At 40.0% G+C, this 26,725-nt stretch overlaps 1 protein-coding gene across 2 annotated transcripts; it reads left to right on the plus strand.

Moving 5' to 3' along the window:
• The first annotated feature begins 297 nt into the window (after positions 1-297).
• Positions 298-26,719, plus strand: cax1 (cation/H+ exchanger protein 1). Of its 2 annotated transcripts, XM_088347816.1 has the most exons (20): positions 298-453; positions 2,540-2,719; positions 5,473-5,612; positions 5,702-5,810; positions 8,780-8,896; positions 8,984-9,045; positions 9,737-9,925; positions 13,326-13,511; positions 13,576-13,675; positions 13,748-13,889; positions 16,324-16,507; positions 19,029-19,128; positions 19,204-19,313; positions 19,382-19,419; positions 21,721-21,971; positions 22,092-22,225; positions 22,290-22,384; positions 26,207-26,285; positions 26,351-26,459; positions 26,518-26,719. In XM_088347816.1, exons 1-20 carry the CDS (start codon positions 339-341, stop codon positions 26,589-26,591), a joined length of 2,514 nt encoding a protein of 837 aa, XP_088203942.1. In that variant the 5' UTR covers positions 298-338; the 3' UTR covers positions 26,592-26,719. The 2 variants fall into 2 exon arrangements, with proteins under 2 accessions (XP_088203942.1, XP_088203941.1); XM_088347815.1 differs by having other exon boundaries at positions 26,351-26,719.
• Positions 26,720-26,725: the final 6 nt, after the last annotated feature.

A 26,725-nucleotide genomic window follows, 5' to 3' on the forward strand; every position in this document is an offset into this window, starting at 1 on the left:
AAACAGTGGATTATAATAGTTGGACTTGCATCACAAGGCCAATTTGGTGCCACTGTACTTACAGCAATGTTGTCTGTGGTTAACACTCGACCTCTGCTTATCTAATTCTCATTACCCTTTAGCTTTTCAAGATAGACACTAAACCTCTCGTGAAAGAAAATGGTCTGGCAACCAGGGGAAGACCACATGCTCGCCTGAGCCACCAGCTTCCGGGAGCTCATTTGTATAGCCCCCTCCTCTTCCTCAGCTTCCTCACACTTATCGACTTTGAATAAGCAGTGTGTTGTATGTGGTCATTCGAGCAAGCAGTTTGCACAGAAGAAAAGGAGGAAAAAAGGATGGAGGACGACCGGTTAAAGGTGGACATGTCGCTTGCCAAGTCCACATATGTGTCATTAGCAGCAGAAAAAGACCAAAGAAGCGTGAGGAGGAGATCCACTGCAGACTTCACAGGTACTTTTTAACTTTTTTTTAATATATTTTATTATTTCGGGCCGAGCATTTACAATACTGTGATTGTTTTATCTTTTTTTTTTGGCCTTTATATAGCAGTGGACTCTATTCTTTTGTTTATTAGTGTTTCATATGAAGTAAGCTGTGCAGGCTGCACCGTACTGCAGCAGACAGAGAAAACACATAATTGTTGTGTATTACGATGTTAAATCTAGATAGGACACCCCAATGCAGGGGTGGGCAACTATTTGGAGTAGGAGGCCATGTCAGGTTAAAAAAATTGGCCAAGGGACCTACCCTGGAGACCGATCTAAGTTTTTTTAATTTATGAACAAATATATATATAGATATTTACATATTATATTTATTTTTAAATATATAAGTTACATCAAATTGGTTTTGGAACACTCACAATTAAAGTAAAATAATATATTTGGTCCCTGTTTAAAACACTTCATTTTATGTTTAGTTTTGTGGTATCAGGGTACAGTAGTTGTAGTTTTGTTCTTGTATTTTTGTACTATTTCTACAGTCGGATTTTTGTAGTATTTCAGAAGTTGTTGTAGTATTTTTTAGCATATTTGCAGGGGTATTTTTTTGTCGAATGACCATTGATTTTTTTGTACCATACCTATAGTATCTTTGTCGAATTGCTGTAGTTGTATTTTTGTAGTGTTTCTGTCACAATATTTCTAAAGTAGTATTTCCTTAGTATTTCCATGGTAGTGTTTTTGTAATACATCTTTAGTATTTTAGTAGTATAACTTAAGTTGTATTTTTGTAGTATTTCTGTCAAAATATTTCTGCAGTAGTATTCTTGTCAGGAGACCGGACCAGAGGCAGGAGGCAGGAAGGGAGAACTCATTCGCGTTAACGATCAGATACTTTTATTAAGGAAATAAAAGTCGTCCAACACTCAGGGACAAAACAAAACAAAAACAGGCTTACAGGCAAACAGGAACTAAGACTAGGGATACTCACAAAACAGGCTTTTACTCAAAACGTGCAAACACAGGTTTCCTCCGAATCAAACAAAATAGGACAGAGCAAAACAGAACAGAAAATGCAGAACAGAAAATGCAGAACAGAAAATGCAGAACAGAAAATGCAATGAACCAGCAACCGGCAAAACCCACAACCCGCCCTTAAATAGCACACACGCAGATTAGATTATTACTACAGCCGGTGCCCGGGGGCGGGGCCAGACGGTCGCCACGGCGACCATGCTGGACATGACAATTCTTGTTGTATATCTGTTGTAGTATTCCTGGATGAGTATTTTTGTATTATTGTATTACTGTAGTGGTATTTTAGTAGTATTCCTTTAGTATTTCTGTAATAATAGTTTACTTTTTTGCAGTTTTCAGTAGTCTTTCTGTATTCTAGTATTACTGTAGTAGTATTTTAGTATTTTTTTTCCTGTGGAGTTTGTTTTCTTTCTAGAAAGGAAGTAAAGACATATATTAGGTCCATGTTTTTAAGCACTAAATCGGATACTTAGTTTTGTAGTAATTTTGTAGGATTTCTGTGGTAGTATTTTATACTATATACAGAAAGAAAAAATTAGGAAAACAAGATGGCGCTGAATAAAATTTAGTACCTTATTTACTGTATAGATTTTGTATAAAAGTTGGACCATTTTTGTCAGCGGGCTGGATTAACAGCCTGCCGGGCCATATATGGCCCGCAGGCCATAGTTTGCCCACCTCTGCTCTGAATAAAAACTGCAAAAAAAAATTGTTTTGAACAAAATCAGTCTACTTCAATTCGTAGAAATTTTGTGTTTTATTCATCCTATGACATATTTATGCATTTATCTTCTTCCTGCTTTGGTAACAATGCAACAATGCATTGATAACGCAATAAACTTTGGTGCCTAGTGTATGTCTATGTGGTTGTGATATAAAGCAACAATGCATTGATAATGTGATAAACTACGGAGACTAGTGTATCTCTATGTGGTTGTGTGTGTGTGTGTGTGTGTCATGCATGACTCTCAGGAGATTGTTGTTAGTCACACACATTTGTCAGGGTTAGTACAAGTGCTTGAAATCGCACAGACTTTGAAGCTTCTTCATCTGTCCAGAGAACTACGACCCGAATTTGAATGGCCCGTTGGTAAGAACGAGGTCCCAAACGGAACGCCTCTGCAGCACGACACAGCACCCAGAGATCAGAGTCGATACGGCCGAGACCCCTACGCCCGACTCGTCCTCCAACCACTTTTTCCAATACACACCCAAGTCTTTCGTGACTCTACAGAAAGGTGATACCAGCCGTATCCGCAATCGTCAAATTGGATAGATATGATTCGTTTCATTCTCATTTATGTATTAATTTCAATCAGTTACATTCTTTGTGTACACCTGTAAATATTACTTCAATGCATATCAAAATTCCCATGAAGGGGATGTGACGGAGAAAACTTAAAATCCCAAACCCTGTCTGTAGATGGTTGGTTGGTTGGTTGGTTGGTTGGTTGGTTGGTTGGTTGGTTTGTTGGATCCCTTAACAACTCTTATATCTCATATGTACAAAACCTAAAATATTGCCACTTTTTTTGGATTGACATTCCAGGCAAGTGAGAGACAAGTTGTACAGCTCAGAGGCAACTCAGAGGCAACAATAAAAAAAAGTTTTGTAACAGAAAGAAAACATTCATAACTTTATTACTACAATTAACAGACCGATAATATTACATGGTAACGCATAGTGTTTAAAAATAACGCCGTTATGAATAACGCTGTTAGGTAACTCTGTCGTTTTTTTTTCAGTAATGGGGCAATCTAACAAATTATTATTTTTCCACTGTTACAACAGTTACTGTCGGTCAGAAGCGGTGCGTCAAGTACGTTTTCTTGTGTTTTAACGTACGTTTTCACGTACGCTTTTAAGGACGTTTTCGTTAATGTGTTTACATACGTTTTTGTTTGTATTCACGTACGTTTCTCTGTTTGTATTTATTTACCATGTAATTTATATATATATATATATATATATATATATATATATATATATATATATATACAGTGCATCCAGAAAGTATTCACAGCGCTTCACTTTTTCCACATTTTGTTATGTTACAGCTTCATTCCAAATTGTATTAATTTAATCTCTTATCTCAAAATTCTACACAAAATACTCCATTATGACAATGTGAATTTTTTTTTTTTAACTTTTTTTGAATTTATTAAAATTAGAAAACTAAGAAATCACATTTACATAAGTATTCACAGCCTTTGCCATGAAGCTCAAAATTTAGCTCAGGTGCATCTTTTTTCCACTGATCATCCTTGAGATCTTTCTACAGCTTTATTGGAGTCCACCTGCAGTAAATTCAGTTGATTGGACATGATTTGGAAAGGCACACACCTGTCTATATAAGGTCCCACAATTGAGTGTGCATGTCAGAGCACAAACACCAAGCATGAAGTCAAAAGAACTGTCTGTAGACCTCTGAGACAGGATTGTCTTGAGGCACAAATCTGGGGAAGGATACAGAAAGATTTCTGCTGCTTTGAAGGTCCCATTGAGCACAGTGGCCTCTATTATTCGTAAATGGAAGACATTTGGAGCCACCAGGACTTTTCCTAGAGCTGGCCGGCCTTCTAAACTGAGCGATCGGGGAAGAAGGGCCTTAGTCAGGGAGGTAACCAAGAACCCGATGGTCACTTTGTCAGAGCTCCAGCGTTCCTCTGTGGAGAGAGGAGAGCCTTCCAGAAGGACAACCATCTCTGCAGCAATCCACCAATCAGGCCTGTATGGTAGAGTGGCCAGACGAAAGCCACTCCTTAGTAAAAGGAACATGGAAGCCTGTCTGGAATTTGCCAAAAAGCACCTGAATGACTCTCAGACCATGAGAAACAAAATTATCTGGTCTGATGAGACAAAGATTGAACTCTTTGGTGTGAATGCCAGGCGCCATGTTTGGAGGAAACAAGGCACCGCTCATCACCAGGCCAATGCCATCCCTACAGTGAAGCATGGTGGTGGCAGCATCATGCTGTGAGGATGTTTTTCAGCAGCAGGAACTGGCAGACTAGCCAGGATAGAAGGAAAAATGAATGCAGCAATATATAGAGATATCCTGGATGAAAACCTGCTCCAGAGCCCTCTTGACCTCAGGCTGGGGCGAAGGTTCATTTTTCAGCAGGACAACGACCCAAAGCACACAGCCAAGATCAAAAGATTGGCTTCAGAACCACTCTGTGAAAGTCCTGGAGTGGCCCAGCCAGAGTCCAGACTTGAATCCGATCGAACATCTCTGGAGAGATCTGAAAATGGCTGTGCAGAAACGTCTCCCATCCAACCTGATTGAGCTTGAGACTTATTGCGAAGAAGAATGGGCAAAACTGCCTAAAGATAGGTGTGCTAAACTTGTGGGATCATATTCAAAAAGACTTGAGGCTGCATTTGCTGCCAGAGGTGGATCAACAAAGTATTAAGCAAAGGCTGTGAATACTTATGTAAATGTGATTTCTTAGTTTTCTATTTTTAATAAATTCAAAAAAAGTTTAAAAAAAACGTATACATATATATATATATATATATATATATATATATATATATATATATATATATATATATATATATATATATATATATATATATATATATATATATATATATATATATATATATATATATATATATATATATTACACCAGCACTGGTAATGGAATCTAATATCAGCACTGGCAAAGAGATCAAATTGACAATTTTATCACAATAATATACCAACAATGTAAGAAAAAGTTAGAACAATGGTAAGGACAAAATACTAAGAGAACAGTCACCCATTATGAAACACACTAAAACCCTTACAGTGTGTACTGTGACCAGCCCAACTGTTGGCAAAGTTGTTTAAACCTGTGAATATTTTTTGCATTGTTTTAGTTGTAAACTCTGACTCAGAGTTTCACACTACTAAACACAAGAAAACCATTTGGCATTGTTTGAATCCTAGGTATTTAAAATTCTCCGAATCCATATTAAGATGAGGATTTTTTTCTTGCACAGCTTTCAGGGGAGCACAGAGAAACTTATTACGCTCAATGCCATTACACAGCGGTGAAGATGATTGGCATGAAAGCACCTCCAAGACCACCATCAGGGTTGAGAATGAAGTTGAAGCTAATAGGGAAGCAAACAACTACAAGGTCAGAGGCCCATAGTTTCACAATTTGTTTGATTTATATATTTATTTGTTTTTAATGCAAAACTTTCAGATTAAACTTTTTTTCTTTAGTTTGGCTTCCGAAAATGGAAAAGCAACGTCACAGAAAGACGGATCGATGACCTGTCGGATGTGGTCAAAGAGCTCCACTCAGACCTGAGCCTTGTCAAGCTCCATGAAGGTCCTTTAAATTCATTCATCATAATCCAATGCAATCCGTATAGCGTACCGAACAAATATGTCACCACAGGGCATCACCAGACATAAGTCTCAGAGGGGGCATATCAAATGGAGGGGGAGCACAACTCTTATTACACCAAAAGAATCTCTGCACAGCATTGATGCACGTTAAACAATCCAACAGCACATCCAGCAACATCTTACAGCAGACTTCATTATTTGGAAACAGTTGACAGCCAGCTCCATTCCGGACACTTTTTTTCCTTTTGTGATTGGTCGATAGGCATTTTCCACCTTGATTCTGCGTTGGTGACTTTACATTTGTTGCGTGTTTAAAAGTTTAGATTTTTTTTAAGAACTTTATCTTTTTCAATTTGTAAAATTTTTATCTATGTTCCAGTCTTTTTCAGGGATGTGTTTCACGATTAGCTTTCCAAAAATTCTAAAGTTTATTCTTGTATTTTGTAGTTTATTTGTTGTTGCATTGAAGTTCATATTTCTAATTGACATTTTATTGTGCCACGCAGGGATTCCAGTTGTTTTACTTTAAAGTTGCTTAATATAAAAAGGTTTAAAGTTTAAATAAATTGAGATTTCTCGTGATTTGGAAAAAGTAAATAATAATATAATTTAAGAGAATAATGGATTTGGTAAAATGTATTTTTTGCATGATGTCACATTATTATTGGTAGTATAATATACTTGTATTTCTTGTTTTTTTCCTGCTGTTTTTGTTTTATTTTTTTCTCTTCTTTTTTTCTTATTTTGTTTCATGTTTTCCTAGCTTTTTATTCATTTTTTCTCCCACCTTTTTTCTCATTTTGTTGTCTATTTTACCCTTTTCTTTTCCTCTTTTCTACTTTTGTTGATTTTTTTTTTGCAATTTTTTTTCTTGTTTTATCATGTTAATCTTCTTTTTTCTTTCTTTTTTTGTTTTTGATTCTTTTTGCTGTATATGGATTAAACTGCAACAAAAACAATCTGAAGAGTCGCTTGGAGTCCGAAAGAGTTTTTGGTCAGCTGAGCTGAAAGAGACGCTTCTTAAAAAAGAGACAGAAATCCCATATTTACCACAAAGGCAATATGCTGGGAGGGGCTGCTCCCTCTGTGGGGACCGACGCACACACTGTGAGATGTAGGAGGCAGGAGAGTCCACGCTAGTGTCCGCTGACATACACAATATGATTGAGATAGCATATGCGCTAACCAGACTGCCATTAGTACTACATCCGCTTTTATTTGGATGGGGTTTGCCAACCCTAGAACCCCCTATTTTGGCCCTTGCTCAACGTGTAGGAGCTACAGCTCTACACTTGAACTGGTTTTGAAGAAGAGTGCGTGCTTCTCACACTCTCCTTGTGCCGCGACAGGCTAGATTGCCCAAAAGGCTCCCGGTCAGCTGCAAGGCATGAAAGCCAAGCCAAATAGTTTTCACGTCTCAGCCATGACTGTGCAGCCAAATTGGTGACTAGAGAATGAATGCAAGAGAAAGGTTAGATAGTGAAAGTGACAGATACATGTTCAAATTATTTTTTTCATCCAGCCAGCCCAAACTCGACCTTGACATGAAACAGGATATCTCCTGTTCTTTCTTTGGTACCACAGCCCCAGTTATTTTACCTAATATCATACAACTGCTATGTTCTCTCCCAACTCGTTCCTGGATGATTTTTGTACAGCCCCTTTGGAATCTGCTGCATGAAAAGATATACAGATACATTTTGATTCGATTTGAGATAGGAAACTATCAGAAACGGTTGCCCATTTGGTCCTTGCCTACAGAAGGGTCTGCCAAAGGACATCAGGCTTAGGTTTGGGGTTAGGGTTAACCCTAACCCTTATTTCATCGTTTCTTCATGAGGCCTCATCACTGGTAAGGCCAAGTCAGCCTGCTGATAGAAGCAGGGCTTTAAAATCCTTCCTGCCATCCCAATCAGTGAGCTGACCTCAGGTCCTTTTTCTCGCATGGTTAATATCAGGAATGAAAATCTCTCTCTTATTAGCAAAATTTGCAGTTTTAAAGTGAAAAAGGGTGACCTACATGATTTGTGTGAATCTGAGGAGAATATTTTGAAGGGGAAGGGTTGTCATGAGATTTCTCAGAGAGTGAACATTTGATGTGATGCGTTTGAATTAAAATCAGCATGGGCCGCGCGTGTGGGAGTATTGTCTGTGTTTCTAGTCAGAAGGAGAATGTTCAACTGCTGCCTATCGACCCTTTGCACACACGTGACTTAACCATGTGATGACACCATGCTGGATGGGAGTAAGCCGTAGTAAACCGTACGCCCCTGGGGGAGGCCAGTAAATAGTAGACAACAACAATAAAAGCATACTATTGAACGTCATTGGCAACGACTAGTAGAACGAATATTGTGTAACTGTCGGATGAGGTGGGTCATCTTGTTGAAATGCACAAAGAGCGCTATTTAGAGAAAATTAGAATAGCATGGCTAGCTACTGAACCATACAGTCTTCCTACAGACAAATTCACAGATCTAACCAAATTGTCCGGTCTGTCTGACTTCAGTCCACACAATTTGTACCACTAAATATATCACGCTTGTCAAGTACTTTATTGATTCCATCTATGTAAGTTTTAATATACCTTTTCAAAAGATAAAAAACAGCAATAATATACATATCCATCGGAAGCCTTTTTTTTGTAAACATACCGCTTTTTCAAATGTAATCAATAATCAAAGATTTTGACTCGACACTTGTTGGTTGGGGCTGGCTGTAGCAAGGCGCAACTCACTGCCAACAGTACGCACTGAGTTGGCCAAACGAGTAGACGCTAACGAGTTGATGCTTGATGTGAATTAATACCATCAAGTTTCATATTTACAACCCATAGTATACATAGGCATATGTATGTAATTATGTTGCGATCTTGAAATAGCATTAGTGCGGTACGCTATTACATCATCTCTTGTCAGAAACATAAACATTATTTTTTGTGTATTCCAGGCTCCATGGTGACTTTGGGGAACATAGTTTATGTGATTTTATTTGGCTGGTGGGTTTCTTTAACCTACGTCCTCGTTTGTCCTGTGATGTATCTTACAATCATTGGTGCCCCGTACGGTTGGTATTAACTTCTCTGGACAGTAAGTAAAAAATCTAGGAGGGAAGAATTCATATCTGATGTTTTTTTTTGCTTATCCATTGAAGGAAAACTGTGTTTAAAGTTAGCCTGGTACTTCATTTGGCCCTTTGGGAAATCAGTTGCAAAGGTAAGATGATTAGACATCTCTCTAAACATCCAGCTGTGATCTAAAGCCCTTTTCCACTACACGGTTCTGGCCTTCCTTGCCTCAACTTGCCTCTCCCGACCTATTCCCGGGTACATTGTCCATAATAAGTGGTTGCTGTGTCTTGACGTCAATTCAGCGTCACATTTGACGAATATTCGGCTTAAATATTCAGCGCAAACCAGAAGCACACTCACACTCAATCAGCCAAATGAAAATGGATGAACAGGCAGCAGAGCTGTTAGTTAGGAAACACTGCACCTCTTCACAGAAGACTACGGGGCTGAATTTCATGCGGTAGCCATAATTTCCAAATAGCGTTTGTTACAAAAAACAAACACGGATCGATATTTTTAATATGGAGGGGAGGACGAACTGAACCTTCTTTTCTCTGTTACCCTCCCTGAACAATAGTTGGTCAGCAGTGCCCCAGCGTAGCGCAGCAATCAGTGTTTGGCAGTGACGCACGTTACGTTTAAGTCTTGGGTATAGGTCCTCAACAAAGAGGATACCTAAGGCCGGTCTCCAAAGGACTAAGAACCAGTTACTTTTTCATAATAGAAAACCAAAAATGGCTGGGCAAGGTAAGGCTAGGTGAGGTAAGGCTAGGCGAGGAAGGCCAGAACCATGTTGTGGAAAATGGGCATAAATGTTGTGTATCCTACTATCTCAGGCACCTGACTTGGCTAAAAGATCAGCGCCAAAGACGCCAAGGTGTGAGGTAACTCCTGAAGAACTTGATTCGGGGGACAGCAGAGATCTGGTCACAGATGAGGACTGCGGGCCTCTTTTATTGTCCTCTCCTTTTCCAGTTGATTTGCCTTCACCAGAACTCCCGGTTAGGACGGGTCCGACACATTGGGTGAGGTCTGATTTTTCACATTTTATTTAGGGCTGCTGTTTATAACAAATGAAAAAAAAATCAACTACGGGCTTACTAATGCCTATGTCACGCCACTAAGGCCTATGTCACCCTATTTGTCCTTTAAAGCCCAATACATCCCAGTGTTACAGATTAAATGTATAGTTGGCAAGCCCGAAGAAATTCCATAGTAAAAAAGTTAACCCTCCACCCGCTATCCTCATCTTTTGTGATTTAAGGCTGGATTGAACGATTATTTTACTACTAATTATAATGATAATATTAATAACAACAAAAATAATGATTATAGTAATATATTAATTTCATAGCGCTTTTCAGGACACCAAAAATTGCTGTACACAGAATACCCAAACAAGAATAAAACAAGCAATTAATATATATAAATTCAATCAAAGTAAAGGTAAAATGGGGGGCAGTATGTGAAGTAGATATTTCATGAATAGACATGTCTAAAGAGGTAGGTTTTGATTGCGGATTTGAAGATGGACGGGCTGGTGGTCAGGTGGTAATGAGTTCCAGAGCAGAGGGGCAGAGTGGCTAAAAGCTCTGCTTCCCATGGAGCTGAAACAGGCAGCGGGTACAGCAATATGGAATTAGGAGGAAGATCTGAGGGTGCAGGATGGTGAGGAAATATGAGGGAGGTCGGACAGGTAGGAAGGGGCAAGTTTATGGATGGCCATGTAGGTGTACAGAAGGACTTGGCAGGTGATTCTTTGGTTGATTGAGAGCCAGTGAGAGCTGAAGGCCAGGGAGGTTTGTGGAGGAGATTTTGAGGTAGAACATGGAGGAGGGAATTGCAGTAGTCATGTAAACAAAATATCATATCTTATATCGTTATATAGTTTGTAAATCTATTTAAAAAATTATCATATTTTTAATATATGCAGTATTTTACAGTTTCTGAGAATGTTTTCAACCCACATCCTTCTCCTTACTACAACGAAATAATGAGACAAATAGGCCTTTTTTAAAAAAATACTTAAAGTGGGATTGGACGTGCACCAAGAGTGAAGAACAAGGGCCTGACGAAACAAGTTAATGTAGCTCCTTTTTTGTTTCCATCGGTTTGTTCAGTATATTCTCCATTTTCTAAGCATTTTTCTCTTTTTTGTAGTGCATCCTTTCATATCCTTCTTTCATAGCTGATTTTATCGAGCACATGTCGACTGCTTTCCTTGCTTAGGACATTTTTCGTTTCAGTTGAAATGTAGGTTTGTAAGAAAAAAACAGCAGCAGCAGAAAAAAAAAAAAAATGTAGGCAAATGCACAAGGGAGTGTGAGAAACGACCTTCCTCGTGAGACTTTGAAGAATAATCCATGGGGGTTCTAGGGTGGGCAAACCCATGAATCCAAGAATCTTGAAACTAGCTGGCAACCGGTTAAGGGTGTCCCGTGCCCACTGCCCGAGGATGGCTGGGACGGGCTCAAGCACCCCCGCGACCCTACTGAGAATAAGCGGTGCAGATAATGGATGGATGCATGGATATTTCAAATCAACCATGTAAATTACCTTACATTTAGATACCTGCTTAGCTTATTATGAGTATAAAAGACAATACGATGATCAATATATTTTTAAATGAAAAAGAAAATCACTGATCTATCGCTGAGGCCTGAACCTTTTTACATTTGAAATAGTTGCTTTTCAGGTATACTTTTGTGTATTTTTCCAGACAGTTTCATGCGTGCGTTTACGTACAGTTTTGTGTGTTTTCATGTACGTTTTTATGCATGTTTAAGTACGTTTTTTGTGCGTGTTTTCACAAACATGTACAGAACACCTATGTTCTATGTTCTATAGATATCTGTGCGAGTTAACGTACGTTTTGTGCGTGCTTCTGCACGTTTTGTGTGTGTTTATGTACGTTTTTGTGCATGTTTAAACAGATATATTTACAGAACACCTATGTTCAATGTTCATAGATATCTGTGCGTGTTTATGCTTTTATAGGTGTTTACGTACGTTTTGTGCATGTTTACATACCTTTTGGTGCGTTTTTATGTACATTTTTGTGTGTGCTCATGTCCATGCTGATTGTTTTTTTTTATTAAGTTGTTTCCTGTTTATTTTTGTTGTACTTCAAATGTAGGATAAATTAAATATGGGTGGTAAATAAATTATTCTAACAAACAATTTATTGACCTATTGAATTAAAGAGCCAAGTTTATTCTTATCAAAACTCGTCTCGCCTTTTTGGAGCACCACAGGAAAACGGAAAACCTTGTTTAGTTATTCTGAAGGGTGGCTACAGACACTTTAGGTGAATTCTTTTAACCTTTTTGATTGTTCAATATACTTCAATCAAGACACACACACTCTTGGATTTATGGACTTTTCTTTTCTTAATCATCTACCGAAGAAGCTTGAATAAACACAAAACAGTAATAATAAAATAAAACAAAACAAAAGTAGAAGTTGAGAACTTAAATTGGCACCATTTGGATGGACAACAACATCGGCTTGATTATTACGTTTGTATTTTGATAGAGTTCCAAATTTTACGTCACACCCATACCAATACCTAGCAACAATGAGAAGTTCTGCATCGATGAAGATGAAGGCCCAGTCTTTATGTCCTCGGCTGTAGAGCCTTGAGGTATTCTTGTAGGCCTGAGAGCCGGTTAGGACGAGGACCACAGGATGCAGACTGTTGAAGGAGAGGTTGACTGCTGGTGGCTTGAGACTTCTCTGAGGTCACTGGCTTTGTCTCACTGGTTTTGCCGCTAGCTTGATCAAGCTTGGCTGTTGACTTGGCAAGGCTCTCTGGCTGCCTGTTGAGCTGAGATCCGGCCAGGACCCGCCAGGGCCTTGGTCCAACCTTTTCTGTCAGGACATGCCGTGCTACCCCGTGGCTCGCCAAATTCAGACTGCCCTTGCGAGGAGAGACGTGTACCAGCTGTGGTGTCTGGTCTCCTGGGAGGGGCGAACCTCCTGTGGTGGAGTCGTTACGGCGACCTTTGATGCACAAATGCAGCCATAGTACCCCCGCCCCCTTCCCAACCTCAAATTCCAGCAGTGTCAGTCAGACAACATATCTATGTGATTGACACATAGACAGATACAGATATTTACTTCCCATGTTTTGACATAGTTTGATCATTTTCTGACATTGCAAAACGGAATTGTGACCAAACTTTGAATACTCTACAACTACCTGTCTGTTATTCAACCGACTGAAATAACGGTCAGATAATTTCACACTCTTTGACACACAACAACTTTCTTTTAAAGTAACGGAAATAGTTATCCTCCCTGATGACTAGTTACTTTTAACAAAGAGTAATTCAGTTACTAACTCTGTTACTATTTGGAGGAAGTAGTGAGTAAACATAAGTACTTTTTAAGGTAACGTGCTCAACACTGGATTCATCCCTGCAGTGTCGCGTGAGAACGTACGTGTGGCTGCTCCTGGGCTATCCTCTTCTGGCCACTGTACATGGTGTGGCCTGCGTCATATGCTGGCTGCTGGTGTTCACCATCCCAGCCTCCAAAATGAACGCCCGTGCGCTTGCCGTCATCTTGCTCATGGCGCCCGAGGATGTTCATGTCTACCATCCGGAAAAGGTAAGGCTAAAATCGGAAAAGAGAGAAAGTAGAAATTGGCGCTCAGTCACCTTCTCTTTTTAAGACGAAAGAGTGCGAGTCGAGAGTCATCCTGTGCTGCTACCATGCGGTCAATCTGTATTACTACAAATACACCCTGCAAGGGGTCAACATCTTTGCACTAAGTATCCTTTTTGAGGTCTTAACAAATGGAGCTTGTTGCATTATATTGCTCTTATTTGAACATTTTCTTGCAGATATTCTCCCGTTGGTGATAATCACATTGATTATGGGGTATATGGACCACAGCCACAAATACTTCAGTTCTGAGACCAAGTTTGCCACAGCCGTCATATCTATCATCCCGCTGTCCTACTACATTGGCATGTGCATCGCCAGGTGGGAGTCGCAGGTTAAGGATGGATGAAATGATGATAATGAGTAATATTTGACCATTTGATGTCGCTGTATTGTGTAGTGCAATCGAAAATGAGTTCTACAAAGCACAAGAAAGAATAAAAACTACGGAGTCTCAAATATTTTTGGGGGCAGCTGGCAGGCTAAATCATACACACTGTCCCTTTAAAATAAAGCTGTCGCCGGTGCTAATACCTATACCTGGTTTTGCTATTCATTCTTAATCTAAGTGTAAATTAATCTGCACTAAACAATTCCAAGATATTGTTATGAGCACCATCTCAAGGATTCTTAATTTCTTCATGCCTAAGTTATTGCGTTTTTCCTTGCCCCCATGTAGGTTTTAGATCAGGGGATGGCGTAATGATTGTAGTGTGCAATAGTCTGATCTGTGCAGCCCTTTAAGACTTCTTGTGATTAAGGAATTTACAAATAAACGTGACTTGACTTGACATTAGATCATAGGTGTTAAACATGCGGCCCACCAAGGCTGTTGACAGACAACGCAGAGAGGAGGACAAGACCAAAATGAGCAATGCTTTTAAATATATCCACTTGATGTTGCCAAAGCCTGGCCGAGACACTCACAAAGCAACTGAAGCTATATTACTTTCTCTCTTCCGAGCGTGCTCTCGCTCACTCTCTCTCCCCCTCTCTCATTCAGTGTGGCATTCCATGAACAGTTTTTAATAAACTTACCCTTCGTAAAAGGTTTGCAGCCCTTGGCGATCAGCGCTGTAACCTCGTAGCTCGCCTTTGTAGCATTTTCATTTGACCCGCAGGGTTCGTGAAAAAGCACTATTCTGTCGTTAAAACTTCCAGATGCTTCACCTCTTCAGAGCGTTTATTTCCGGTTAGCTTTTTGTAGTCAGCACGTTTTATCTGGCAGTGTGTCTTGTATTATATTCTTTGAAAACAGTCTGAGTCTCTTGACAAATTAAGCAGAAAGAATTGTTTGGATTTTGGTGAAAAAAAGAATCCAATTTCCGCTTTTTCTGAAAGAGGCGGCCCTAACAGTCAACTTTCCTTTTTCTTTTAAATTTACAGTCGCCAGGTCGGAAATGTGGTGCTCTAAAATTGTCACAAAAAGCCAATGGCAAGGTGACCAAAGGGCTACTGCCATCATCTAGTGAAATGGTGATTATTTTTTGGGGGGTCCAAATTCATTTTATACTGCTTCAACATTACCGGCGGGTAACATTATTAATTTTATGAACGAGGTCGCGGGCCAAGCAAAAATTTGATCACTGGCCCTAACTGGCCCCGGGGCTGGACTTTGGATATGCCCGGCTTAAGGACTTTAACAAGAATGTAATCTTTAAGTCATAAAGTGTCCAACATTCAGTAATTCATTCATTTACGTTTATTTAGGTTGCGCTAATCTTTTCGTTTTATTTAGTTTTAGAATTTACTCAATTTTGAGAAAAATTTAACAAACATCATTTCACATACTTAAATGATTAACACCTGTTTGAAGGTGGTGTCCGTAACTTCAAAGTATTCTTCTAGCTGAAACCATCTTCTGGCTAAAATCCGCATTGCAGCTCCTTGAGCAAGTATGTGAAACTCTTAGATGTGCTCGAATAAACTCTTCCTTTTTTATCTTTTAGGAGGTTTGGGTTGGCATTTGGAAAGTATTTTAATCAATCATTTTCCTGCTTTTTGCTTTTTTTCTCTCTCTCTTATTTTCTTCTTCTTTTGTTTCTTATTTTTCTGGCTTTTCACCTCTTTTTGCGATCTTTTTTCTTCTTGTGTTCTCCATTTTCCCTTTTATTTTCTTCTTCTTTTGTTTTCTTTCTCCAAACTATTTACTTATTTTTTTCTTGCTTTTTTCTCTTTTCTTATTTATTTCTCTTTTTGTTTTGTTTTTACGACCTTTTTACCTATTTTTATTACTCTTTCATGTCCTTTTTCCCTCTCTCGCTTCCTTTTTTTCTCCGATGGTATCTTTTTTCATTGTTGTGTACATATATATTTTTTGCTGTATTTTACCCCTTTTTACAGTAAGTTATTTTGTGCATTATAGCACATAATAATGGTGATATATGGATTAAATTAAACGGATTGAAAAAAAAAGTTTGTAGAGCCACTTGAGAGCTGACCGAGCGTTTGTTTTCAGTCAAGCAAGCCGAAAGAGCCGCTTCTCTAAAATGAAGAGGAATTCCCATCACTACAACAAAGGGATATGCTGGGAGGGGCTGCTCTGTGGGGATTAACACACACACACTGTGTGTGCTGTAGGCAGCAGGATAGTCCACGCCAGTGTCCACTGACACACAATTTTGTATGAATGTGATAGCATATGCGTTGCCCAGACTGCCGTCACTACTACATACACTTTTCTTGCAGCTGTATCCCCCACCCCTATTAGTAACACTATTTTGTTATTTCCCCTCCACATCTGTGATTTCCGCAGCATTTCTGCCCAGAGTAACTTCGCACTGGGCGCGGTCGTGAATGCCACGTTTGGTTCCATCACCGAGATGACTTTTTATGTTACGGCCCTCCTGCAGGGACATCGCCAGGCCTCAAAGTGCTACGAGGAGATCGTCAAAGCTGCGCTCAGTGGCACGCTGCTTGGCTGCATCCTTTTCATACCAGTAAGTGTCCCGACATGAGTCCCGGCCAGTGTTGGGTGTGTTACTTAAAAACAGTACTCAGTTACAGTTAATATTTACACCATTTAAAAAGAACATTCGTTATGCCCCCGGAATACTGACACCCAAAAGTACTACTGGCAACCAGTTTTGAACACGTTACTTTAAAAAAGTTATTAGTTATAGTTATTCACTACTTCTTCCAAAAAGTAACTAAGTTAGTCACTGAATTACTCTATAGTAAAAGTAATTTCTTACCAGGGAAAGTAATTATTTCTGTTACTTTAAAAAAAGTTGGTGTATGTCAAAGAATTTGAAATTTTCTGAGCAGTGTTCCAGTCAGTTGAATAGAGAAGAATAGAATGGTAATTGTGATAAAGAACCTTGTAATGTTGATTGCGCATCACAAGCAACAGATTTTTCCTACACTTGAAATGCAACAAGAATAAACATTAAACAATGTAATAATAGACAATCAGCATGTACATAAACACACACAATTATCTACCTTACACGCACGAAAACGTACATAAAACGCATGAAAATGTACATAAAAACGCCCAAAAACGTACATAAGCACGCACAGAACATACTTAAACACACAAAATGTACGCAAACACGTAAAACATACACAAATACGCACAAAAACATGCGTATACCCGCACAGAAACATACGTAAAAACGCACAAAACCGTACGTAAACACGCTCCCAAAAAAACTTCATCACACAAAACCTATGTAAAAACATAAAATGTACATAAATACACAGAAAAACCTAATGCACCCATTTGATGTCAGTAATAGTATCGGTGAGAAAAAAATAATCAGTTAAGGTCATCCTAACGGCGTTATTTATAATGGCGTTATTTATAATGGCGTTATTTATAATGGCGTTATTTATAATGGCGTTATTTATAATGGCGTTATTTATAATGGCGTTATTTATAATGGCGTTATTTATAATGGCGTTATTTATAATGGCGTTATTTATAATGGCGTTATTTATAATGGCGTTATTTATAATGGCATTATTTCTAATGGCGTTATTTATCATGGCGTTATTTATAATGGCGTTATTTATAATGGCGTTATTTATAATGGCGTTATTTATAATAGCATCATTTATAATGACGTTATCCGCAACACTGCTGGCGACACACAACCAAATATGCCCGTATAAACTGACACACTGATTTCAGTAGTTGATTTAATGGTTGTAAATTCGGCTTAGATACAAGTATATACGGAAGGTAAGATCATTGCCATGAGGAGAAATTTAGCATTGTGCTCTGTGCTTGATACTGTATTTATTGCACTTCACCAGCAACAGATTTATCCTAAACTGGAAGAGTAACAAAAATAAATAGTTAACTATGAAATAACAATCAGCAGTAACCAAATTAAAGTGAGTTCAATAAATTAAATCTAACTTTCACAACCTAAGACAATTGGTCAAGTAGATATAGCCAACTGCATTTCAAATATTCTTTTCAATCCCTCTCTCAATATGATGCCATGTGCTTAATAACTTGAGAACGACATTACTGTTTAGATTATTACCAATGCAACATTGTTACTAAGCATGTGCTGTGTGTCCCCTAAGGTTTACATTTGTATGTTATGGTTTACTTGCGAGTGACACAAAAGTACTATAAATACCCATCCACGCCAACCCGCCTCGTCTCAATTTATTCAAAGTAACGCAGCGCTTTTGACCATCAGTAACGGTAACAGCGGAAAAAATAATGAGTTAGATTACCCTGTGACTGAAAAAATAACGCTGTTGATAAATAGCGGCGTAACGCACCATGTCTTAACGTCATTTGAGTTACAAAATGTTGTTAATAATCTGTTACAGTACTTGCTACTGTTAGATTATTAAAATTGGTCACTGAGTATGTTGTCACGATAACATACGTTTTCCAGCTATAGTAAGTTTCTTGTTTAATGATCACATCATTGTTCATTTATTTGTTGTAGATGTCCATCATGTGTATGCACATATTTTATTACAGTGTTTACTAGCTGTATCCTTTCTTATCAGTACTGTTCTAGCAATGGTCTTCCCCCTTATCTTATCATACAACTTTTGACGTCTCAGTAATGTGCAGTAGTAAATCTGGTAGAGGGAGTTATCCTTTCTTTTGCCTTGTAATGCGAGATCCCAGAGGTGCCTGAGTTTCATGTTTATAAAACAGAGGGAGAAACTGTTTTCCTAGCCTTTTGGTGGGAGACGCGCTTCCCATCGATTGGTCCGGAGTGCACTCTGATTTTGTCTTTATTTGAAACTTTGTTATAAATGTCCTTAACTGCAATTCTTCTCTCCGGCGCTGTTTTCAAAGTCTGAATACTCTGTCTGGTCTAGGAAAAGAACACGCGGCGAGACATTGCAAATGTCCTTTCGACTTCATTGACCAAAAAAATGATTGCTTTCCAGGAACGCGATCCTTACAGTGCGTTAGCGCCAACACTGGTCCTGGCTACTGAGGGTCAAATGACCTAACACTTATTATCTCCCACGCAGGGCATTTGCATGATTATTGGCGGCATCAAACACCGGGAGCAGCGATTTAACAGTCGTTCAGCTGGCGTGGGCTCAGCTTTGCTCTTCATATCAGTTGGCGGTATGCACAGAACAAGGCCGTGTTGTATGGTAGTCTAGTTAAAAAACAAACATTGTTTTCTTTTTTTGCCCCCAGGTGTTTTTGCTCCTACAGTCTTCTCCAAGACATTTGGCAGCCTGGTGTGCGAGAGCTGTTCCAGCATTCCTGGCAACGTCACTGCTTGCAAAGACTGTCACTATGACATGGTGATTCCTTTACCTGACATTAATGTTTCACAGCAAATGCGCGTTTGACTTTTTGTGTTTTGTTACAGGGTAAAATGGACCCCAAGTTTCTAATGATGCATGTAGAGTAAGTCAAAAAGAACAGTTTGGTATTAGCTGATCACTATCACTGTGTAAATTGGTCAGATTAATACCGCTCAGCAAAAAACATATTCTAAAAGAAAAAAGTGGATAACAAATTGTCATGATTACTGATTTGGGGCAACTGTTGGCGCCAACAGCCCTGGTCGCTGATTGGATCCTTGCCACTTTTTAAACCCCCCGGCTCCATGTTACCGGGGTCAGACTGTCCTGCAAACCTACGCTTTTGCTAGGCAAGCACTGTACCCTCCGACAATCTCCTGCTCTGTTTTCTCCTGCCTGATTACCTGTTGCCGACCTGTTTCTGGACCCGTTTCTGCCCTGCTCTTCTGTCCCGGCCATCGACCTGTTTTGCCTTGTTTCCTGCCTGATGCCTGTTGCCGACCATGACCTGTTTTGCCCTGTTTCCTCCCTGATACTTGTTGCCGACCTTTTTTTCTGGAATTGATTACCGCCCCTGCTCCCCTGTCCCGGTTACCGACCAGCTTTCCTGCCACCCACGACTATCCCCACTTGACACCATACCTGTCAACCTCCACGGCTTTATGCTCGTACAAACTCTCGTATTTCCCCGTACAAATACAAAATAATCGTACACCATATTTTTTTTTGTAATGATGCATGATGGGAAATCCCGGGGCGGCAGACTCATGCGCATATTAGCATCAAACTGCTCGCTTCGTTTGCAACGAAAAAAAACGATACCGAGATAGATGCTTCCGCAGCGAACTCCTTTGACCTGATTGATTTGCTGTTTTGTGATTGTCGGAGTATACCGGATGGTACCCATCATTGACAAATTTGCGTTTTTCCGTACAGATTTCTTTGTACGTCGTACTCGTCTTAAAATGCATAAAAAACGTACTTTGTAAGGCAAAACCGTGTTAATGCCATCAGCTGCCCGTGTCAGACAATCGTTGGTTCGTGGAAGCAAGCACTGCTCTCTTTTTTCAATAAAACTGAGTTAAACAAATGCTATTGGGTCCTGTCCCCGTCTCTGGCCTGTGACACAAATCATCACTGTTGGGGCTGCTTGTCTCACCAGGGCCTGGACGTATCAATATTGGACAAGATTTCGAGATGTACACACCACGAGATATGTTCCACCCTCTAAAACACATGATGCACATTTTTTACAGGTTTTGGGTCGTCAGATATTTGGGTGTACTGTCAGGGCTCAGCAAATCAAATACATTTTTTGGTAAAGCACTTTTCACATCCTGAAATGAAACTCTGCTGTATAAAATCACTCAATAAAACAAACATTAAGAGATCCCAGTCCAATATCATGAATAATATTGTAATGCATAAATCATGGCAAGGCACTAATCAAGGGACGGCAAGGGACAATAGGATAATAGGATAAGATAACAAGCAATGGAGTCTCAACGCAAGGTATTGGTGTTGTTGCTAATACTGGCCTATTTTAGGGTATCAGTAAAAGACAGGCTGCCTTTTCATGGCCATCTTACTATCAGGAACCATAAATTAAAGTTCTTTTCAATTATTTTCTGTCAAGCCCACCTTTAGAAGAAGAAATCCTTTTGCGTCCCCCCAAGAAGTCTGTCCCTCATAAAGGTTAAAAATGTATTCATGGGGTCACTCCAGGGTCTGCTCCACCTCATATTTACACTTCTTACCCAATGCTTATTCTCTGTGCTATATGCACAGTGTAGCTGTTTAATGTAAAAAAACAGCACTTTGAGTGGCAATTTGTTACCTGAAAAGTGCTTTACAAATAAATTTGATTTGATTTGAAAACACTGCCAATGAGAGCGCCACTGCTCCCTAATGTAGTGGAGGTGCAATTGCACTCGATTCTTTGGAAAGTTAAAACAAAACTAAAGATGTTTTTCCTGAGGTCAAACGCGCCCATGCCCCTCTTGGCGGAGCAACGCCCCCTCCTAGGGGGCCCTGCCCAACTATTTGATAACCACTGTATTAAAGGAATGCTAAATTACCATTACACAAATGCAATATTACGGAGAACTATTAAGCTGTGGTTCATATTCTAAAATGTCACTCATTTTTGTTGAGGAAAGACCATTTTGTGTGTTCATGGTGCTGTTTGGTATCAATAGCTGTAATCTGGATTGGTCCGAAAAAAATGGGATCAAACATCCCTAATAATAGTTTTGGAAATATCTTTATGCCCAGTTGATACCATGATAGTTTTCTCATCAAATTTTAAGACCAATTTATACATTCAAACTCAAAATTATACTCATTTTCTCTTGCAGTCGGTTATTCCTGTAAATAATGACTATTAATGCCATTGTGACGTCAGGCCGCTGGTGTACATCATCTGTGTGCTGCTGCCTGCTGCTTACTTAATTGGCTTGATTTTCACACTGAAAACCCACTCGCACATCTACGATATCCACATCAGCGACGGGTATGGCCACCGTCAGTACGCCGTCGACGAAGGTTCCTGCACCGGCGCCCTCCCCCGTTTTGGCGCCTGCGCAGCTGGCTCGCTCCGCACCAACAACTCGTCCATCAACGCCAGTATTCTTACCCCTAACCATGTTGCTGCAGGTGTGTTGTGCAGTCTCGAGACTCATGCATGTGAGAGATGGGGTAAAAAAATGCCAATGTTTTAACCATGCAAATGAGGTGGAAACGGAGGCCAAAGATGACGATGCATGCGTCAAACAGGTCACCATGTTGTCCACTGGTCCCGGCTCAAGGCGCTGCTCGTGCTCATTGTGGCTACAATGCTGATGGCCTGCTGTGCGGATATCAGCACGGAAAACATCGCCCCTATGCTGAACAATTCCTCCGTCTCCCAGGTGCCTTATTATTTCCATATGTTTCTGGATTTTTATTTAACATTTTGAAATTCTTTTCCCTAAGTATTTCATTGGCGTGACTGTGTTGGCGATGGTGCCTGAACTTCCTGAAATTGTAACTGGAATCCAGTTTGCGCTGCAAAATAACATCAGTCTGAGGTACTTTGTGCATGCACAAGTGGTTGGAGTTTTTCCCTAAAGCAACCCCAATGCAATCCTTTGTTATTGATAAGTTTATAGTTTAGTAGACATTCAAGATAAGGAGAAAGCACATCAATCAATTTTGAGCTTGCAAGGAGAACAAGAGAGGACTGTCAAGATGCCAACCTGCTTTAAAGGTCTTTCCTCAAGCCTTTTCCTTTTACTAAATATCCCAGGTTACAAGATGCAAATCAGCTCTAATGAGTGTGGAAATAAAGAACAGCACCACGATTGGCCAATATGGTCATTGACGTAATCAATGCATCAAAGGCAAAATATCCAACAACAAAAGTCCACAATAATAAAAAATAAATGAACAACCCTGGCAACCTAAGCAATCTAACTTTGCAGATGGCCAATAATAAAAACAGAACCACATTCTTCATTAAAAGAAAGCCAAATGAAAACAAATTCAAATAAATATCAAATTATTTACTTATCATTCCTCCCTTTTTATTTCACACAAAATAAAAAATCCACCCAATATTTGAAACTTTTTTGTCTTAAGCACTCTATTTCATGACTGGAAATAAATATCTATTGAAAGTGTTTAATAACTAAAAACATCTCATCTCATCTCATTAGCCGTACCGCTTATCCTCATTAGGGTCGCGGGGGGCTGGAGCCCATCCCAGCCATCTCCGGGCAGTGGGCAGGGGACACCCTGAACTGGTTGCCCGCCAATCGCAGGGCACACAGGGACAGAAAACTCATTCGCTCATTCACACCTAGGGACAATTTGGACCGGCCAATTCACCTGAAATGCATGTTTTTTTTGGAACGTGGGAGGAAACCGGAGTGCCCGGAGGAAACCCACGCAAGCACGGGGAGAACATACAAACTCCGCACAGGAAGTCTGGAGCTGGATTTGAACCCACGACAGGTTCCCATGACATGAACTGTGCCGCACAAGCGCTAACCACTGCGCCACCGTGCTGCCCCTAACTAAAAACAATTAAAAATAAATAACACATAACCAGAAAATGGCAGCACGGCGGCTGAGTAATTCGTGTGTCTGCGGAGCCCATCCCAGCTATCTTCGGGCAGGGGAGACCCTGAACTCATTCGCCCATTCACACCTAGGGACAATTTGGACCGGCCAAATAACCTGACATGCATGCTTTTTGGGGGAATGTGGGCGGAAACCTGAGTGCCTGGAGGAAACCCACACAGGCACGGTAGGAACATGCAAACTCCACACGGGTAGCTGGACTTGAACCTTGAATCTCTGCACTGTGGGGCTGCGCGCTAACCAACCAGCCGCCGTGCTGCACTTAAAATTAATCATTTCACAAAAAGTAGTCTTTCTCAGACTTTTTTGGGGAAACGAGTATATTCAAGAGATGTTTACCACACAATGGTAAAAGCTAGATGCATTTTCTAATGACAGATTAGGGTTCAAGACTTCTTTTGGTACATCATATGCCTATAAAAGAGACAGAACTGAATTTTCTGCAGGCCTTCAAAAATGAGTCAAAATGGCTGGAAAACGTCTGGCACTAAATGAGTTAAGCTTAACAACTATCCATCCATCCATCATCTGCACCGCTTATCCTCAGTAGGGTCGCGGGGGTGTTGGAGCCCATCCCAGCTATCTTCGGGCAGTGGGCAGGGGACACCCTGAACCGGTTGCCAGCCAGTCGCAGGGCACACAGGGACAGACAACTCACTCACTCATTCACACCTAAGGATAATTTGGACCGGCCAATCAACCTGACATACACATTTTTGGAAACTGGAGTGCCCGGAGGAAACCCACGCAAGCACAGGGAGAACATGCAAACTCCACACAGGAGGTTCGATCTCATGACCTCAGAACTGTGCCGCACACGCGCTAACCATTGCGCTGCTGTGCTGCCCGCTTAACAACTAACAAGACCTAAAAAAAGCTTTTTTAAACAAAAGCATTATTCAAGCATTCTTCATTTTAAGCATAAACACTAATAAGAATTAAAATAGCATTTAAGAGGAAAAAAGACATCGACATTGTGTTTATGAATGTCGCTATCGTCAAACTCTTCTAGTGCCGAAGGTCTTCTCCCACCAAGTGCAGAGTACCCTCGGTTTTCACAGGACCAGAAGCACCCGCCAAAAGTTAGAATCCGTTAAATATAATACAGAAAACTCACAAGGGGCAAAATTAACTCGAGATTACGTCATTACCAACTGAGAGTATACGACTGAAACAAAATAACAATTATATTTCTACAAATAGCACACAAAACACAATTGCAGTTGAATCGACATTTTTATTGTGATAATACAAAAATAAAACGCAATTGGAGGATATTTGTCAAAAGAACGCGCAGCTTCAGAAATGAGAGAAGACCTCTTTTCACATGCACGTCCACCCGTGTCCGAGCTTCATTTCCCCTCATTCCCCACGTCCAAATCGGAACGCTTGGAACCTCGCCGCACCGTCACGAGCGTTGAAGCCCCTCCGCCTGTGTGGCTATGGCACCAAGCTGATGGGCTAGTTGCGCGCTAGCATCGGGTGTTAGCTTAGCGGAGCATTAGGCTGGACCTGAGGTCAGGCTATTGCTTTTCTTCTTGACGCCAACTAGGTCGATTCCTGGATGTGATAAAAATTCATGGAGCACATGCTGGTAATCAGCATTTATTTGCTTTCTTCTGACTTTCCTTAGAGTCCGATTTAATTGATTTTATTTTCAATTTAATGACTCGCAAGAGCAGCAGGGCGGCGCAGTAGTTAGTGCATGTACGGCATAGTTTTGAGGTCATGAGATCGAACCTTCCTGTGTGGAGTTTGCATGTTCTCCCCGTGCTTGTGTGGGTTTCCTCCGGGCACTTCGGTTTTCCTCCCACATGCCAAAAACATGCATGTCAGGTTAATTGGCTTGTCCAATTGTCCCTAGGTATGAATGAGTTAGTTGTCTGTCTCCGTGTGCCCTGCGACTGGCTGGCAACCAGTTCAGATGGGCTACAGCACCCCCGCGACCCTACTGAGGATAAACGGTGCAGATAATGGATGAATGGATGCACTCGCAACAGTACACAAACTTTTCAATCTTTAAAGCCACATTCAGTGTGTGATATTTGACCCCTAGATGGCACTGTGTTGCCAGGTACGAGCGAGCCACAGTGCACACAGCGTAGATGCTTGGGACCAATGTTCCCTCTAATTTTCCACGCTTGAAACAACAGTGAGCAACAGCAATCCCAAGTGTGGCAACTAAGTCTTTAGTAATACGATACACAACTGTATTTAATCACATTTTTTAGTGGAAGTACAATGTTAGCAACAAGATTGATTTAGTATAATTGGAAATAATTTGAATGCAACACAAACTTTTTCTTCTTTTTCCCTGTTATTTCATTTTTTTTTTTTAATTCCTTTAAAAAAAATCTATTTTTTTTCCTAGCTGTTTCTTTTTGCTCTCTATCTGCTTTGTTTATTTCTTTTCTTTTTTGTTTTTTTTCTGTCACTAGGAGGCACTAAATATTACACACTGTCATTTTAATTCATATTCATCAGACTTTAATGGTGAAATTGTACTGGCATTAAGGTGTCCGTCTCATTTTTACTGGCACAATACGTATATATCGGTAAGTGGTATTCATCCACACAGAAATAGAAACGTGTAGACTACTTCCAGGCATACATTTCTTCTCCGAGGGTAATTTGAGGTTCCTTGTGGGAGATGTACCGGTAGTCAGAAACAATGCAAAACATTGCCATTTTGCCCATATGTTGCAGCCAAAAACAGCAAAAACTGAAAGTTGTTAGAGAACAAGTGTCTTTTTTTTTCTTGTGCACAGTCTAGAAGTGGGGAGCTGTATCGCAGTGCAAGTGTGCATGATTCAAATCCCTCTACTAGTCCTCTTCAACGCATGCTATGTAAGTCAACAAATCTAATATCTCAATTTTTTTGCTTCACTGGCTTTATTTTACTTTGCAAACAGGAGGTCGGCTTTCTGCTGCTATTCAGTGACATCCATCTTTGGGCAAGCCTTTTCAGTGTCATTCTGGTCAATTTTATCTTCATGGACGGAAAGTGTGACTATTTTCAGGGTACGTTTTTGTTTGTCAATTTTATGGGGGAATATCACATAGCGCTTTTTCTTTGCAGGCACTGCTCTGGTGGTGGTCTACCTCATCCTTTTAGCCGTGTACTTCTTTGCTCCTTCTCCACACACTTGTTAATTACTCATACAAAAAAAATCAAATACATTTTAGTGTTAAGAATAAATTTGAAAAAAATATGTGATGGAATCTATATGTTCTATTTTTTCTCTGTGTTAAAATATGATCAATAAACTATTTAAGCAAAACAGTTG

Source organism: Urocampus carinirostris, chromosome 11, assembly GCF_059441175.1.
Source record: "Urocampus carinirostris isolate Australia breed hairy pipefish chromosome 11, RoL_Ucar_1.0, whole genome shotgun sequence".
NCBI lineage: Eukaryota > Metazoa > Chordata > Actinopteri > Syngnathiformes > Syngnathidae > Urocampus > Urocampus carinirostris.